Source organism: Acinonyx jubatus, chromosome E3 (assembly GCF_027475565.1).
Source record: "Acinonyx jubatus isolate Ajub_Pintada_27869175 chromosome E3, VMU_Ajub_asm_v1.0, whole genome shotgun sequence".
Taxonomy (NCBI): domain Eukaryota; kingdom Metazoa; phylum Chordata; class Mammalia; order Carnivora; family Felidae; genus Acinonyx; species Acinonyx jubatus.
Genome location: NC_069398.1, coordinates 27114627 through 27131626, shown reverse-complemented (window position 1 = coordinate 27131626; position 17000 = coordinate 27114627). Strand labels below are relative to the sequence as shown.

At 42.7% G+C, this 17000-nt stretch overlaps 1 protein-coding gene across 2 annotated transcripts in view; it reads left to right on the top strand.

Annotated features, from left to right (window-relative positions):
- The window catches only part of STYXL1 (serine/threonine/tyrosine interacting like 1), a 70427-nt gene that overhangs the window by 9579 nt on the left and 43848 nt on the right, over positions 1-17000 (top strand). The window contains exon 2 of one of the 2 annotated variants that reach the window (XM_015078796.3): positions 2178-2281. In XM_015078796.3, coding sequence (XP_014934282.2) covers positions 2179-2281 — 103 coding nt within the window. In that variant the 5' untranslated portion in view covers position 2178. Of the gene's footprint in view, positions 1-2174; positions 2282-17000 lie in introns of both variants that reach the window. The other variant, XM_015078797.3, reaches the window with a different exon arrangement.

The following is a 17000-nucleotide window of genomic DNA, read 5'->3' as shown; positions in this document are numbered from 1 at the left end:
AGAAGATTGTATTTCTTCCCTGTTCAGAATGTTTCACATGTGTAATTTCATTAATCCACACACAATAGGGAGGTGCTAGTATCTTCGTTTTTACAGAAGTGGCAATATTACTAATAGCCCCGTTTTATAGAGGTAGAAACTGAGGCGCAGAGAGACTAATTACTCCCCCCTGATCAGGCCGCCGACAGTAAGCGGCACAGCCAGGATTTGGACCTAGAGGGTCTGGAAGCGAGGAAGTGGAGGGAGTGAGATGTCTCTCTGTAGAGAACAGAGATGGGTACCCAGGATGTTTGCCTGCTGATAGGAATGATCCATGTGGAGGCTGCAATTGGTGATGTTGGAGGGGAGGCTGAGAACCAAAGTCTGACTCAGTGGGAAGGATCCAGGGCCCATGGGGAGGGGGGTGGCCTTTCCCAAGAGCATTCTACTGGTTACTCTGAAGTGGGTCCTAACTGTCCTGAGCAAGATTATCCCTAGACTCAACTTCTCTCCCATGTGCCCCCTGCTGGCCGCCGGAGGCCTGCTGGCTAACTCTTTGTAGCCCCCACCCCTGCTAAAAGGTAGCCTTCCTGTAGAAGTGGCTGCACAGGCCCAACCTTTCCCCCTCCACGTTCTTGGGGCACAAGAGCCCAGCCCAGCCCGGGCAGGCAGTTCTGTCAGTACACGTCAGCGATTCTCCACCCAACTTTGGCCTCCGTGACCTTTGTCCTCAGCCTGCAAGGCCCCTCCGCAGGGTCGTGGCTTATCACTCTCTACCTGCTGTCCCACCAGCCTCCTTTGGACCCTGTCAAGGACTGAATTTCTTCCCTTCCTCACCCTCTCTCCCTTCTCTGCCTGGCTAAGTCTTGCACAGCCACCTGGTTCAGCCTAGCAGTCGCATCTCAGCCCTTTCTGTCTGCTCCAGCCAGATGAGGCCCTCCTGTTAGCTTGTCCTCCAACACTGGATGCTGACTCTTGTAGTGCTTTTCCTGTTTATAATGTGGTTTTTGGCTCAATGTCTGTACTCCATGCTAGGCTGTAACCTTCATGAGGGTAGTCTGTTTCACCAGTTATTTCCAGTGCCTGGTATACAGTAGGTGCTCAGTAAGGAAATGAAAGAAGAAAGGAATCGGTGACTGTATTACAGCCTACTGTGTATTTCTCTGGCTCAGATATGCTGTGTACGATACTTGATTCTCTGTGATGCACATGTTACTACAAATTTTTGAAGCTTTCCGGATCACCTTCATGATTATTTTCATCTTTGTTTGAAGGTGTGTTAAAGAGTTTAATCCAGTATCTTTGGCCATTCATTTTTTTTTTTTTAATTTTTTTAACGTTTTATTTATTTTTGAGACAGAGACAGAGCATGAACGGGGGAGGGGCAGAGAGAGGGAGACACAGAAACGAAAGCAGGCTCCAGGCTCTGAGCCGTCAGCACAGAGCCCGAGGTGGGGCTCGAACTCATGGACCGCGAGATCGTGACCTGAGCCGAAGTCGGACGCTTAACCGACTGAGCCACCCAGGCGCCCCTGGCCATTCATTTAAAATGGAAAGAAGGGGGCGCCTGGGTGGCGCAGTCGGTTAAGCGTCCGGCTTTGGCTCAGGTCACGATCTCGCAGTTCGTGAGTTCGAGCCCCACCTTGGGCTCTGTGCTGACGGCTCAGAGCCTGGAGCCTGCTTTCGTTTCTGTGTCTCCCTCTCTCTGTCCCTCCCCAGCTTGCACTCTCTCTCTTAAAAATAAACATTAAAAATTAAAATATATAGGGGCGCCTGGGTGGCTCAGTCGGTTAGGCGGCCGACTTCGGCTCGGGTCACGATCTCGCGGTCCGTGAGTTCGAGCCCCGCGTCCGGCTCTGTGCTGACAGCTCAGAGCCTGGAGCCTGTTTCGGATTCTGTGTCTCCCTCTCTCTGACCCTTCCCCGTTCATGCTCTGTCTCTCTCTGTCTCAAAAATAAATAAACGTTAAAAAAAATTAAAATATATATATAAAAAATAAAATGGAAAGAGGCACTAGTCCACTAGGCTCCATGCTGAGCATTGATCCTGCTTAAGGTTCTGTCTTCCCCTCCCTGCCCCCCTTTTTCTCCCTCCCTCTCCCTCTCTCCCCTGCTCGCTCTTGCGCTTTTTCTCACTCTAAAGTAAATAAATAAAATAAAGAGGTACTAAGCTTATACATTGTTGATTCTTCCCAGTAGGATGGCTGGTTTGGTTTTGTGTGAACCAACAGAGCTTTACAACATCTTGAATCAGGTCACAAAACTGTCGCGACTGACTGAACCCAACTATCTCTGCCTATTGGGTAAGTGCTTTAAAAAATACGATTTTTGGTGAATCAGCAAATCTATGGGGATGAGGGAATAAATGACTTTAGAAAACCTTTAGATTCCTTCGACATAGCTTAAAATGATGCTACTAATTGTCATATGACTTGGAAATCATTCCAGGTTAGGTCTAGAAGTTCTTGGAAGACCTGTGTTCTTGTCAAGTGAAACATTTCAAACATCCAGCAAATACATAGTGATGCTGATAAATGCCCATGTACCCACCACTCAGATTCAGCGTACATAACGTTACACATAGATGTACCCCTCTATCGTCCCCCATCCTGATCCCATCGCTTCTCCTCCCCAAAGATGATCGGTTCTGTATTTTTACATTTTTACTATATATGCAGGCATCCTGAAATAACGTGTGGCTTGATCATTTATACAAATTGCACCGTAATGTACAATCATTCTGCAGCTTGCTTTTTCTTAGAATTTTTGAGATCTGCCCCACCTCCCCGCCCCATGTCTAAATGTGAAGATCTGTTTTAACTGTCAGGGTAGCGCCCATTGCTAATCAGTCGCGATGTGTTGCTTGCGTTGTGTTTCTATTGATGAACAGTGCCTTGTGCGACTCTTATTCATGGGCAAGAATTTCTTCAGGGTACCTAACTAGAAATGGAATTGACAAGTTGCGGATTCTGCTTTCACTACAGTATTGTCAAATTGCCTCCAAAAAGATGATCATTTTGCATTCCCATCGTCAGTGTAAGACCCATACCTACCGACACCTTTTGTCAGCCTGGAAAATTTTTGCATTCTGATTCGTGTGAACTTGTGATTTTTTTTTCTCCCCCAATTAAAAAAATCACAATAAAATACACATAACATAAAATGTGCTGTTTTGACCACTTTTAATTGTACAGTTCAGTGTATCAAATACGTTCATAATGTTGCACGGTATTATGCACACCACCATCCATCTCCATAACTCCTCGTCCTGTAAACTCTAAAACTTACACCCATTGAACACTAACTCCCCATCCCTCCCATCCCTAATCCCCTGGAAATCCCCATTCTCCTTTCTGCCTCTGTGATTTTTAAAAAAATTTTTGAATGTTTTTTAAAATTTATTTTTGAAGGAGAGAGAGAGACAGAGCATGAGTAGGGGAAGAACAGAGAGAGAGGGAGACACAGAATCCGAAGCCAGGCTCCAGGCTCTGAGCTGTCAGCACAGAGCCCGATGCGGGGCTTGAACCCACAAACTGTGAGATCATGACCTGAGCCGAAGTCGGATGCTTAACCGACTGAGCCACCCAGGCGCCCCATCTGCCTCTATGATTTTTGACCATTGCAGGTCATGTAAGTGGAGCCATACAGTATTTGTGTTTTGCAACCGGCTTATTTCACTGAGCATCATCACATCATCCGGGTTCTTCATGTTGTAGCATATTGCAGAATTTTCCTAAGGCTGAATAATATTCCGTTGTATGTATATACCACATTTTGCTTATCCATTTATTTGTCAACAGACATTTGGGTTGCCTGCATGTTTTAGCTATCGTGAATGATGATGATCATGGGTGTACAAATATTTCTGAGCCCCTGCTTTTATTTATTTTGGGTATATAAACCAGAAATGGAATTGTTGCATCATGTGGTGATTCTATTTTTAATTTTTTGAGAAATTGCCCCATTGTTTTCCACAGCAGCTGCATCATTTTACATGAACACAAAGGTTCACAAATTTCTAATTCTTCCATGTCATTGTCAACACTTGTTATTTTCTGTTTTTTTTGGGGGGGGGTAGTAATCATTCTAAGAGGAAGGAGATAGAATCTCCATATAATTCTGATTTGCATTTCCCTAATGATTAGTGATGTTGAGCATCTTTTCCATGTACTTATTGGCCATTTGTGTATCTTCTTTGGAGAAATATGGGATCGAGTCCTTTGCCCGTTTTTGAATCATTTTTTTTTTTTACCTTTGAGTTTTATCAGTTATCTACATATTCTGGATATTAATACCTTATCAAATTTAACTGTCATGAATTTCAGTTTGCCTAATTCTTTTTCATTTGTTGCCCATGCCTTTGGTGTCCTATCCAGGAAATCATTGCCGAATCCAATGTCATGAAGATTTGCCCTATGTTTTCTTCTTCAAGTTTATACTTCTGGTCTTACATTTAGGTCTTTGATCCATTTTGAGTTAATTTGTGTATGTAGTGTTAGATAAAGGTCCAACTTCATTCTTTTGCATGAGGATATCCAATTTTCCCAGCACCATTGTTTGAAAAGACTGTCCCATTCTTAGTGTCTTGAGATTCTGTACGAATTTTAGAGGATGTGTCTTCCTTCCTTCCTTCCTTCCTTCCTTCCTTCCTTCCTTCCTTCCTTCCTTCCTTCCTTCCTTCCATGTTTATTTATTTTGGGGGGGTGGGAGGGGGTGGGGAAGATATAGTGCAGAGCCCGATGTGGGGCTTGATCTCATGAATCCTGAGACCATGACCTGAGCCAAAATCAGTCGGCCACTTAACTAACTGAGCCACCCAGGCACCCTGGGTTTTTCTCTTTCTATAAAAAAAATCATTGGGAGTTTGATAGATAGTGCATTGAATCTATAGATTGTTTTGAAATTTTGTTTTGTATAGTATTGACATCTTAACAACATTGTTTCCCAGTTCATGAACATGGAGAGTTTTTCCACTAATTTGTCCTTTAATTTCTTTCAGCAACATTTTGTAGTTTTCCACGTACAAGTCTTTTGCTTCTTTGGTTAAATTAATTCTTAAGTATTTTATTCCTTTTGACATAATTGAAAATGGAATTATTAATTTCTTTGTCAGGTTGTTTATTGTGAGTGTATAGAAACACAACTGATTTTTGTGTGTTAACTTTATATCCTGTAGCTGTGATGAATTCATTTGTTAGTTCTAACAGGTTTTTTTTGTTTGTTTGTTTTGTTTTTTTTGGTCAGATCTTCAGGGTTTTTCAAATCTCATTGAACTTTACAGTACAAAGAATATATTTTAATGTATGGAATTTTTAGAAGTTTATTTTTTTTTTAGTAATTTCTGCAGTCACCATGGGTCTCAAATTGATGAACCCCAGATCAAGAGTCACTTGCTCCTCCAACTGAGCCAGCCAGGTGCCCTTTAGGGTTTTTTTTTGTTTTGTTTTGCTTTTTTTTGTTTTTGTTTTTTTTGTTTTGTTTTTACACATATGAGATGATGTCATCTGCAAACTGAGCTGATTTTGCTTCTTCCTTTACAATTTAGATGCCCTCTATTTCCTTTTCTTGCCTAATTGCTCTGGCTAGGGCTTCTAGTACTTTGTTGAATAAAAGTGGTGAAAGTCCACATCCTTGTGTTTTTCCTGACGTAGAAGAAATGTCTTTAGTCTTTCACCATTGAATATGACGTTTGCTCCATTTTTTTGTTTTTTTTTTTTTAACATGTGGTTTTAGTATGTTGAGGTAGTTTCTTTTTATTCCTGGTTTGTTGCACGTCTTTCTTATGAGAGTGTACCACATTTTGTCAAATGCTTTTTCTCATCGGTTGGAATGATCATGTGGTTTCTTTCTTTCATTCTGTTGATGTGGTATATTACATTGACATTTTGGTGTGTTGAATTGTCCTTACATTTCACAAATAAATCCCACTTGTTTATGGTATGTAATCCTTTTAATATGCGGCTAATATTTTTTTGGAGAATTTTTGCATCAGTGTTCATACTGGCCTGTAGGTTTTTTGTTTCTCTGTTTTTCTTGTAGTTTCTTTTGCTTTGGTATCAGGGTAACGTTGGCTTCATAGAATGACTTAGGAAGTGTTCTTTCCTCTTCAATTTTTTTTGAAAAGTGAGAAGTATTGGGATTAGTTCTTCTTTACATATTCACCAGTGAATGCATCAGGTCCAGGGCTGATTTTTCTTTATTAAATAAATTGTATTTTAAATCTTTTTTTTTTAGTTTATTTATTTTTGAGAGAGAGAGAGAGCATGCAAGCACAAGTGGAAGAGGGACAGAGAGAAGGAGAGACAGAATCTCAAGCAGGCTCCATGCCATCAGCACAGAGCCCAATGTGAGGCTCGAACTCACAAACCATGAGACCATGACCTGAGCTGAAACCAAGAGTTGGACGCTCAACTGTCTACACCACCCAGGAACTCTAAATCAATATTTTAATAAACACATGAAATTCTTCTCTTTGGGGATGAATAGATCTCTAGGTCAGGGATTTCAAAAGGTTTATCATCATCTTTCAAGACAATACACTGAATTCTGAAGTGTTAGATTGGTAAGAAGCAATGGATGAGATCTTTTCTGGGATCTGCTTTTGGTCAGATATGGGAAAGACCCTTCAGAGTAGTGGACTTGGGGAGAGTACAGACCAGGGAAAAACCTCAGTGCATGCACTATACCTGGCTTATAATTATGCTTTGGGTCAACTCTACCAGTACAAGAATATACATGTGAATTATAATAATATTGAATGTAGTTTAAACTCTTTTCTATGAATATATATCCTGTATAGATCCAGCCTGATAATTAGAGTGGTTGAGTGGTCTATGCAACGCTTCTTCTCCTTTTTTTTTTTTTTTTTTGTCAGGAGAGTTTTAAATTTTTTTAGAGAGCACAAGCAGGGAATAAGGAGAGGGGGAAATGGAACCTAAACTGAGCATGGAACCTGATGCCAGACTTGATCCCATGACCCTGGCATCATGACCTGAGCGGAAATCAAGAGTCAGATGCTTGAGTTCCTGGGTTGGTCAAGCGTCCAACTTTGGCTCAGGTCATGATCTCATAGTTTGTGAGTTTGAGCCCCACATTGGGCTCTTTGTTGTCAGCACAGAGACCACTTTGATCCTCTGTCTCCCCCCACCCCCATCCCTCCCCCTCTGGTTTTCTGTCTCTCTCCCCCCGATTCCTCCCCCTCTGATTTTTTGTCTCTCTCAGAAAGACCCTCCCCCCTACCCCCATCAAAATAAATAAACTTAAAAACAAAAAAAAAAGAGAGAGATGCTCAACCAACTGAGCCACCCAGGAGATTTTTGATCATTGATTCAATCTCCTTACTGGTTATAGGTCTACTCAGATTTTTTTCCTTCTTTGTGATTTGGTCTTGGTAGGTTTGTGTTTCTAGGCATCTGTCAATTTCATTTAGGTTATTTAATTTTTTGGCATATAATTGTTGATAGTACTCTTTTACAGTCTTCTTTATTTCCGTAGACTTGGTAGTAATGTCCCTACCTTGATTTCTGACTTTAGTAATTTGGATCTTCTCTCTCTTTTTCTTCTTCTTAGTCCATCTAGCTAAAGGTTTGTTGATTTTTATTTTTCAAAGAGCCAACTGTTGGCTTCATGGATTATTTTTTTTTAAGTCAATGTCATCTGGGGCACATGTGATGAGGTCTGTGCTGATTTAAATTTGTATCTGCACATATATGCACAATAGTCCCCAAAGCTAAAGACCACATGATTGTAGAAATTAAAAAAAAAATAAAATGGCCCTTCTTGGAAGATTAGAGCAACACATCCAATCCTCTTGGTTTGTTCACTTTTAATTTTTTAAATGTTTGTTTATGGGGGGGGGTGCACAGCACGAGTAGGGGAGGGGCAGAGAGAGAGGAGAGAGAGAATCCCAGGCAGGTTCCATGCTGTCAGCACAGAGCCCGATGTGGGGCTCGAACTCACGAAACCATGAGATCATGACCTGAGCTGAGATCAAGATCTGCTTAACCAACTGAGCCCCCCAGGCGTCTCCCAGTCCTCTTGTTAAGAAGCTATAACCAAACCCAGTTTGTCTGCCCGCCATGGCACAGCAAAGCCAATCCTACAGCGAGGAAAGGGTTTGAGAACAGCCAAATGACAGGAGGGCGAGCCTCAAATCTGCCTTCCTGAAGGGGAAGAGAACAAGTGTTTGATAATCCTAGGGGTTGGGATTTCATACATATTGATGAAAAGGATGGGGAGACTTAAGACTGTTTATGAGGAAAGGTGGAGCATTCATATCACACAAATGTATGTTAATATATATCTCATGTTCACTTTATAGTGGACACAGCATTAAAATGAGACAAAATTCAGGAGGTCGTCTTAGGGCAGAGAGAAGGGGCTCTGTGCATGCTCTGAGAGCGGGATGGGGTTTTGGGCTCTTATTTCCAGTCAGGAATGCAGGGCTTTGTATGTTCATCGGCTGGAACCCTATCAGTGACCTTGAGTCTAGGCTTCTGCAGAGACAGTAGTGGATTTGTTAGTGAGGTCTGGAAAAAAAAGCCATAGCTGATTAGGGAGAAACAGGTCTCTGAAAAACAAGCTTTAAATTTCCTGTTAGTTTCGGGGTGCCTGGGTGGCTCAATTGGTTAAGCGACCAACTTTGGCTCAGGTCAGGATCTCACAGTTTGTGGGTCCAAGCCCCGCATCGGGCTCTGCACTGACAGCTTGGAGCCTGAAGCCTACTTCCTTTCTCTCTGCCCTTCCCTCTGCTTGCAGTCTGCCTCTCTCTCTCAAAAATTGATAAACATTAAAAAAAAAAATTTTTTTTTTAATTTCCTGTTAGTTTCAACCCCATTAACCCTATGGAGCATGGTTTCAAAGCCTTATCAAAAACTGTAGCTTTGGGGTGCCTAACTGGTTCAGTTGGAACAGCATGCAACTCTTGATCTCGGGGTCATGAGTTCAAGCCCCACATAGGGTGTAGAGAACACATAAATGAATAAATGAATAACTACTTTAAATGTCTTTTTTTTCCCGAGAGAATGTGTGAGCAGAGGAGAGGGACAGAGGGGGAGAGAGAGAATCTTAAACAGGCTCCATGTTCAGTGCAGAGCCCAATGCAGGGTTCAATCCCAAGAACCTGAGATCATAATCTGAGTTGATATCAAGAGCCAGATGCTCAACTGACTGAGCCACCCAGGTACCCCACAAATATTTTTTTTTCAGAGCTACTTTTTCCTTTGTTTAAGATTATTTATTTTATTTTATTTTATTTAATTTTATTTTATTTTATTTTATTTTATTTTATTTTATTTTAAGTTTTTTTTATGTTTTATTTATTTTTGAGACAGGGAGAGACAGAGCATGAACAAGGGAGGGTCAGAGAGAGGGAGACACAGAATCCAAAACAGGCTCCAGGGTCTGAGCTGTCAGCACAGAGCCCGACGCGGGGCTCGAACTCACGGACCGAGAGATCATGACCTGAGCCGAAGTCGGACGCTCAACTGACTGAGCCACCCAGGTGCCCCCAAATTACTTACTTTTTGAGAGAGTCAGCATGTGAGTGGGGGAGGGTCAGAGAGCAAGGTTGAGAGAGAAACCCAAGCAGGCTTTGGATTATCAGCGCAGAGTCTGACCACAGGGCTTGAACCCATGAACTGTGAGATCATGACCAGAGCCAAAATCAAGAGTTGGACACCTAACTGACTGAGCTACCCAGGAGCACCTCTTTTTTTTTTTTTTTCAGGTGTGATTCACAAGAAGCTACATTTTTTTTTTTTTTTAAGTTTTTTTATTTGGGTGCTTGGATGGCTCAGTCGAGCATCGGATTCTTGATTTCAGCTTGGGTCATGATAACCCCCATGGCACTAAGTGTGGAGCCTGCTTAACATTCTTTCTTCCTCTGCCCCTCTCCCCCACTAGTGCGCTTGCTCTCTGTTTCTCTTTCTCTCTCTAAAATTGAAAAAAATTACATGTTAAAACATCTTGAGCGGTGCTTGGGTGGCTCAGTCGGTTGGCTTCCAACTTCGGCTCAGGTTATGATCTCCTGGTTCATGGGTTCCAGCCCCGCATCGGGCTCTGTGCTGACAGCTCAGAGCCTGGAGCCTGCTTCAGATTCTGTGTCTCCCTCTATCTCTGTCCCTCCCCGGCTCGTGCTCTGTCTCTCTCTCTAAGAAATGAATAAACATTTAAAAAAAATTAAAAAATAATCTTGAAACTGTCTTTTGAATTTATATTTACATTAGTCAAAAGAGATCCATTCATAAGACTACCTAGAATTAGGCTTCTAATATATTCTAGTATTTCAAGTTTATGACTAGTTACTAAACATCAGTTTACAAATAACATGTTCAGTTTTTCAAATCTTTTTTCCCCCACTTTTCTTGAGAAATAATCAACATATATCACTGTAGGAGTTTAAGGCATACAGCATGATGGTTTGATTTGCATGTATTGTGAAATCGTGATAGATTTAGTTAACATCCATCATCTCTTATAAATACAATAAAAAGAATAGAGCATTTCTCCTTACGATGGGAACTCTTAGGATTCACTCTTAAGAACTTTCCCACAGGGGTGCCTGGCCAGTTCAGATGGGAGATCACATGACTCTTGATTTTGGGGTCGTGAATTTGAGCCCCATGTTGGGTGTAGAGATTACTTTAAAAAAATTCTTAGAAGAAAAAAAAAGTTTCCCACATATCCTACAGTAGTGTTAGCTACAGTCCTCATGTTGTACATCATAACATGTTCATTTTTTTGTGTTCCTTTTATCGAAAGGGAAAATTCTAGCTTCAGTCCTATCCAGTCAGGGAAAAACTGAGAAAATAAAAGATTCCAGCAGTTCCACATAAATATTACATATGTCAAATGGAAGAACTCGCAACTGAACTGGATGTTCATATTATTAAGATACTTTAATTGACATAATTTTTTTAAATGTTTATTTTTGAGAGCGAGCGCAAGTGGGGGAGGGGCAGAGAGAGAGGGAGACAGAGGATCCGATTCTGGCTCCGTGCTGACAGCAGTGAGCCCAACGTAGGACTTGAACTCATGAACCATGAGATCATGACCTGAGCTGAAGTCAGATGCTCAGCCGACTGAGCCACCTAGGCGCCCCTTGTCCTTTTAAAAAAAAAAAATTTTTTTTAAATCTTTATTTATTTTTGAGAGAGAGAGAGAGAGAGACAGAGTGCAAGTGGGGGAGGAACACAGAGAGAGGGAGACACAGAATCCGAAGCAGGCTCCAGGCTCCGAGCTATCAGCACAGAGCCTGACGTGGGGCTCGAACCCATGAACCATGAGATCATGATCTGAGCCAAAGTCGGATGCTTAACTGACTGAGCCACCCAGGCGCCCCTTCCCTTGTCTTTTTTAAAAAAGTGTTTAGTTTTGAGAGAGAGAGTGAGCGCGTGTGCATGAATGGGGGAGGGGTAGAGAGAGGGAGAGAAAGAGAATCCCAAGCAGGCTCCACGCTCAGTGAGGAGCCTGACGTGGGGTTTGATCCCATGACCCCGAGATCATGACCTGAGCCAAAATCAAGAGTCTGACACTTAACCCTCTGAGCCACCAAGGCGCCCTTCCTTTTGCCCTTTTTGATCTTTTTTAACCATGGGCATGATTTTTTTTGTTTCCTGAAAAGATCCCTCCAAAGGAATAATCAAATCATGTTTCTAGTAGAGAAAAATTTATCTAACTTTTCACAGTGATGGCATTTGGACTTCTCCATGCCCTCTAGAAATGTCATATGTTTAAGGGGAAGAAAAACCTGGAAAGAAGAGAAGACCTGTTTCCCAATAGCCACTTGTGTTCCCAGCACGCATCTCTTGTTTGGGTTTGCAGGACGAGAACCTTGATGTTTGGCCTCTGCAGAGAGCAGACGGTCTCCCTTCCTCACTGCTCCTGGTGACCACGATTATAGATGCAAACACAGGCAGAAAGCCTCTTGGATCTCCAAGTGCGGGGATCTTAATTGCCTCCTGGGCACCGACGCTTTGCTTCAAGTGCACTGCTGCATTCTTCCCAAGGGCACACTTCCTACATTGGCTGTTTTATGAGAGAGACAGACAGACAGACAGTGTGAGTGGGGAAGGGGCAGAGAGAGGGAGACATAGAATATGAAGGCTCAGGCTCTAGGCTCTGAGCTGTCAGCACAGAGCCCGTCGCGGGAGATCATGACCTGAGCCGAAGGCAGACGCTTAACCGACTGAGCCCCCCAGGCGCCCCTGCACATCCATTTCTTTAGTCTCTGTTACTGATTTGTGAGTTCTGGTAGACCCTTGGATCATTAGGTATTTCCACAAGTCTTTTCTCTTTTGAAATGTTATCCACCACCACCCCCCACCCCGGCTTTTACAGCCCATTGTTTTATATATATGCATGTGTGCGTCTATGTTGTATCTAGCGATCTTGATGTGCTATCCTGTTAATCCTAATTATTTGCGGTTCTGTTAGATTTTCTTTCTTTTTAAGTTTATTTTGAGAGAGAGAGAAAGAGGAGGGGCGCAGAGAGAGGGAGAGAGAGAGAGAATCCTAAGCAGGCTCCACGCTGTCAGTGCAGAGCCTGACATGGGTCTTGAACTTAAATCCCAAGACCGTGACCTGAGCCGAAACCAAGAGTCAGAGGCTTAGCCGACTGAGCCACCCAGGCTCCCCTGTGTTGGATTTTCTATGTAGGCGCCCCTGTGTTGGATTTTCTATGTAGACCACCATATTTATCTATGTATAATGGCAGTTTGATTTTTTCCTTTTAAATTCTTATACATTTTACTTTTTATCCCCCCTTATCTCACTGCATTGCTGTGCCCTTGGCTCTCCCGTTTGGTGTTACAAGGGACCGTGACTGAGCGTTTTGTCTTTTTTCTGCCTTTACCAATTTGCTATGATATTTGCTGTAGCTATTTAGTAATTTTCCCCAACAGGTTAAAGAAGTTTTACTACAGACTTTTTTCATGACATGAGTTGAAACTTTTGTTGCCAAAGTTCCAAACAGCCAAAGCAAAATCAGTGAATCACTGAAGTAATAACGAGTAAACATTTATTGTATACACACAGAAAAGACAGTTTGCAAACTGGAAACATTGAAACCAGACTGTGGGATAAGGCTCAGGGGTATGGGAAAATAGCATTTATTTTTCCACAGTGATTGGTCACAATATTACAATATTTTTTCAATTAAAATATTAAAAAAATATTTATTTATTTTTGAGAGAGAGAGAGAGAGAGACAGAGTGTGAGCAGCCAAGGGGCAGAGAGAGAGAGGGAGACACAGAATCTGAAGCAGGCTCTAGGCTCTGAGCTGTCAGCACAGAGCCCAACGCGGGGCTGGGACCCACGAACCGCGAGATCATGACCCGAGCTAAAGTCAGACGCTTAACTGACTGAACCACCCAGGGGCCCCTTTAATAATGTGATTTTCTAGTATTACATAGTTCCTACTCCATCATCACATAGCATGTGCACGCTGTTAGATTTGGCTTATTGTGATTTCTGATTTTCACATCTATATTAATGAGTGAAATGAGCTTACAGTTTACTCTGCTTAGTTTTGCTTGTTTTTAAACCATACAGACCGTGTATCTGACTTCTTTTGCTCAAGTTTATATTGTTAAGATTCATTCCTGGGACGCCTGTGTGGCTCAGTCTTTTGAGCGTCCAACTCTTGATTTGGGCTCAGGTCGTGATCTCACAGTCTTGGGATCAAGCCCCGCGGTGGGTTCTGCACTGGATGTGGAGCCTGCTTAAGATTTTCTCTTTCCCTCTGCTCCTCTTTCCCGCTCCCGTGCATTCTCTCTAAAAAAAAAACAAAACACAAAATTCCCTGGTAATGTTACATTAGCTACATGTACTTGATTCATTTTTGTTGCTTGCACAGCACCACAGGTAAACAAAGCCAGACCCTAGTTAAAGAGGCAAGGACAGATTTTAATCAATAATATACTGTTGCAATAGGAAGGAGTCCAGTGTGAACTGAACTCTGCTTTGGATTGCACAGAGGTCACTGGGTGATTTAAGGGAGTGAGGGAGGCGGGTGGAGAGGGAGAGGGAATGTGGGGCTCAGGGGACTGGGGAAAGTGAAAAATTACAAGAAGCGGAAGGGGTGTGATCCCTGTGAAATCCATCTGGGTTTGCTGACTGGAGCTTATCAAAGTTAGATTCCTACCCTTCCCCAGAGGCTGGGAGACAGGGGCCCTACCTTCAGGTGTTGGCTGGGCAAACAGAAAGTTCTTTTGGTAACTTTGAGTTTTCTCAGGAAGGTGCTTTAAGGGAGGCTGGGGTCAGCCTAGGGATGTGGCCTTTATTTAAAATAAAGATATGGTCACATGTCTGAGATGTTTTGTTTTATGTCTTCACTCATGGACTCACAAGCTCTGTATAAACTCTGGCTACAAGTCTTTTGTTATTTGTATCACAGATCTTTTTCCTCACTCTGTGGCTTGCCCTTTCACCTTCTTAATGTTGTATTTTGATGAAAAAAGATAGAAGTTCTTAATTTTAATATAATTAGGTTTACCTGTATTTTTTGGTTTGTGCTTTCTTATGTCCTTTTTTTTTTTTTTTTTTTTTTTAATTTTAGAGCGGGTGTGCACAAGGTGGGGAGAGGGGCAGAGGGAGAACCAGAGAATCCCAAGCAGGTCCAGGCTTGGCTCAGCTCAGAGCCCAACACGGGGCTCAAACCCACAACCCTGGGATCGTGACTGGAGACAAAATCAAGAGTCAGATGCTCAACCGACTGACTCACCCAGAAACCTCCCCCTCTTCTGTCTTTTTAAAGAAATACTTTTAGAGTAGTTTTAAGTTCATAGCAAAATTGGGCAGAAAGTAGAGATTTCTTGGGGCGCCTGGGGGGCTCAGTCAGTTAAGCGTCCAACTCCTGACTGCAGCTCATGTGCTGATCTCACAGTTTGTGGGATCGCACCCAGTAGGGCTGTGCGCTGGCAGGGCGGAACCTGCTTCAGATTCTTTCTCTCCCTCTCTCTTTGCCTCTCATGTGCATGTGCTCTCTCGAACATTTTATTTTTAAGGTCTTGCAAATCTTTTTTTAAATATATATATATGTATATATATATTTAATCTTTATTTTTGAGAGAGAGAGAGAGAGAGAGCATGAGCAGGGGAGGGGCAGAGAGAGAGGCAGACACAGAATCTGAAGCAGGCTCCATGTTCTGAGCTGTCAGCACAGAGCCCAATGCGGGGCTTGAACTCATGAGCCATTAGATCAAGACCTGAGCCGAAGTCAGACTCCCAATCGACTGAGCCACCCAGGCGCGCCTCAAGTAAACATTTTAAAAAGTAGAGATTTCCTAAATTCCCCGTTCCCCACCTAAACACAGCCTCTCCAACTGTCCTCATCCCCCACCAGAGTGGTGTGTGTGTTATTACTGATGAACCTACATTGATATTCTGTTATCACCTAAAGCCCAGAGTTTACATTTAGTGTCGTACATTCTCTGGGTTTTGGCAAATGGATGACATATGTGCATCATTACAGGATCCTGCATTTCACTGCCCTAGAAATCCTGAGTGCTCTGTGTATTCATCCCTCCCTCCCCACTGACCCCTGGCAACCACTAATCTTTTTATGGTCTACACAGTTGTGTGTTTTCAGGGATGTCCTATACTTGGAACCATACAATATATAGCCTTTTCGGACTGGCTTCTTTCACCTCTACATGCATTTAACTTTCTTCCATGTCTCTTCCAGATTTGATAGCTGTGTGTGTCTGTGTGTGTGTACGTGCAGGCACGCATGCTCAATAGTGTTCCATTGTCTGGATATACCCCTATATCCATTCACCTATTTAAGGAAATCTTTGCTTTCAACTTCTGGCAGTTACGAAAAAGCTGCTATAAACATTTGTGGTTATAAACTTTTAACTACTTTGGGTAAATACCAAGGAGCACCATTAGCTGGTGAGAGTATGTTTAGTTTTGTTAGAAACTGCAAACTGTCTTCCAAAGTGAAGGACCGTTCTGGTTTCCACAAGCATTTGGTGCTGTCTGTGTTTTGGATTTTTTTTTTAATGTTTATTTTTGAGAGAGAGAGACAGAGAGAGACAGAGAGAGAGAGACAGAGAAACAGAGCACAAGTGGGGGAGGGGCAGAGAGAGAGGGAGACACAGAATCTGAAGCAGGCTCCAGGCTCTGAGCTGTCAGCACAGAGCCCAACACGGGGCTTGAACTCACAAGCCGTGAGATCATGACCTGAGCCAAAGTCGGACGCTTAATCGGCTGAACCACCCAGGCGCCCCAGGTTTTTGACACTCAAATAGACAAATAGGCATGTAGGGGTATCTCACTGTTTCAATTTGCATTCCTTTGACATGATGTGGAGCATCTTTTTCTATGTTTATTTGCCACCTGCACATCTCCTTTGGTGTGCTGTGTCTGTTCATATCTTTTGCCCATTTTTAAATTGGGTTGTTTGTTGTTGAATTTAAGAATCGTTTTGGGGGGTCCTGGCTCTCAGTCAATAGAGCAAACAACTCATGATCTTGGGTTTGTGAGTTTGAGCCCCATGTTGGATGTAGAGATTACTTAAAGGATATTTTAGGGGCACCTGGGTGGCTCAGTCGGTTAGGCAGCTGACTCTTGATTTTGGCTCAGGTCATGATCTTACGTCATGAGTTTGAGCCCTGTGTCAGGCTCTGCACTGACAGTGCGGAGCCTGCTTAGATTCTCTTTCTGTCTCTGTCTCTCTCTGTCTCTCTCCCCCTCTCCTGCTCATGTGTGTTCTCTCTCTCAAAATACATAAACTTAAAAAAATAATATCTTAAAAAATGATGTTTTGGATAACAGTCCTTCTTAGAATTTATACATAAGACTCCGTTCCTGTTCCACATTCCTCCCAACTTTGAGGGCATCAGTGTCATACCTTCTGCAGGGACATTTAGAACCTCAGTTCGTAGGTTTTAGAGTCTGAATTTGGGTCTCAAATTCCATGGAGCGTTTGGGATGAGCTCACTCTGGCTTTGATTTTCCCCCTTCCCACTTTTTTGGACCTCAGAGAAAACTTCCCCTAAATCAAAGATACCAAGCCTC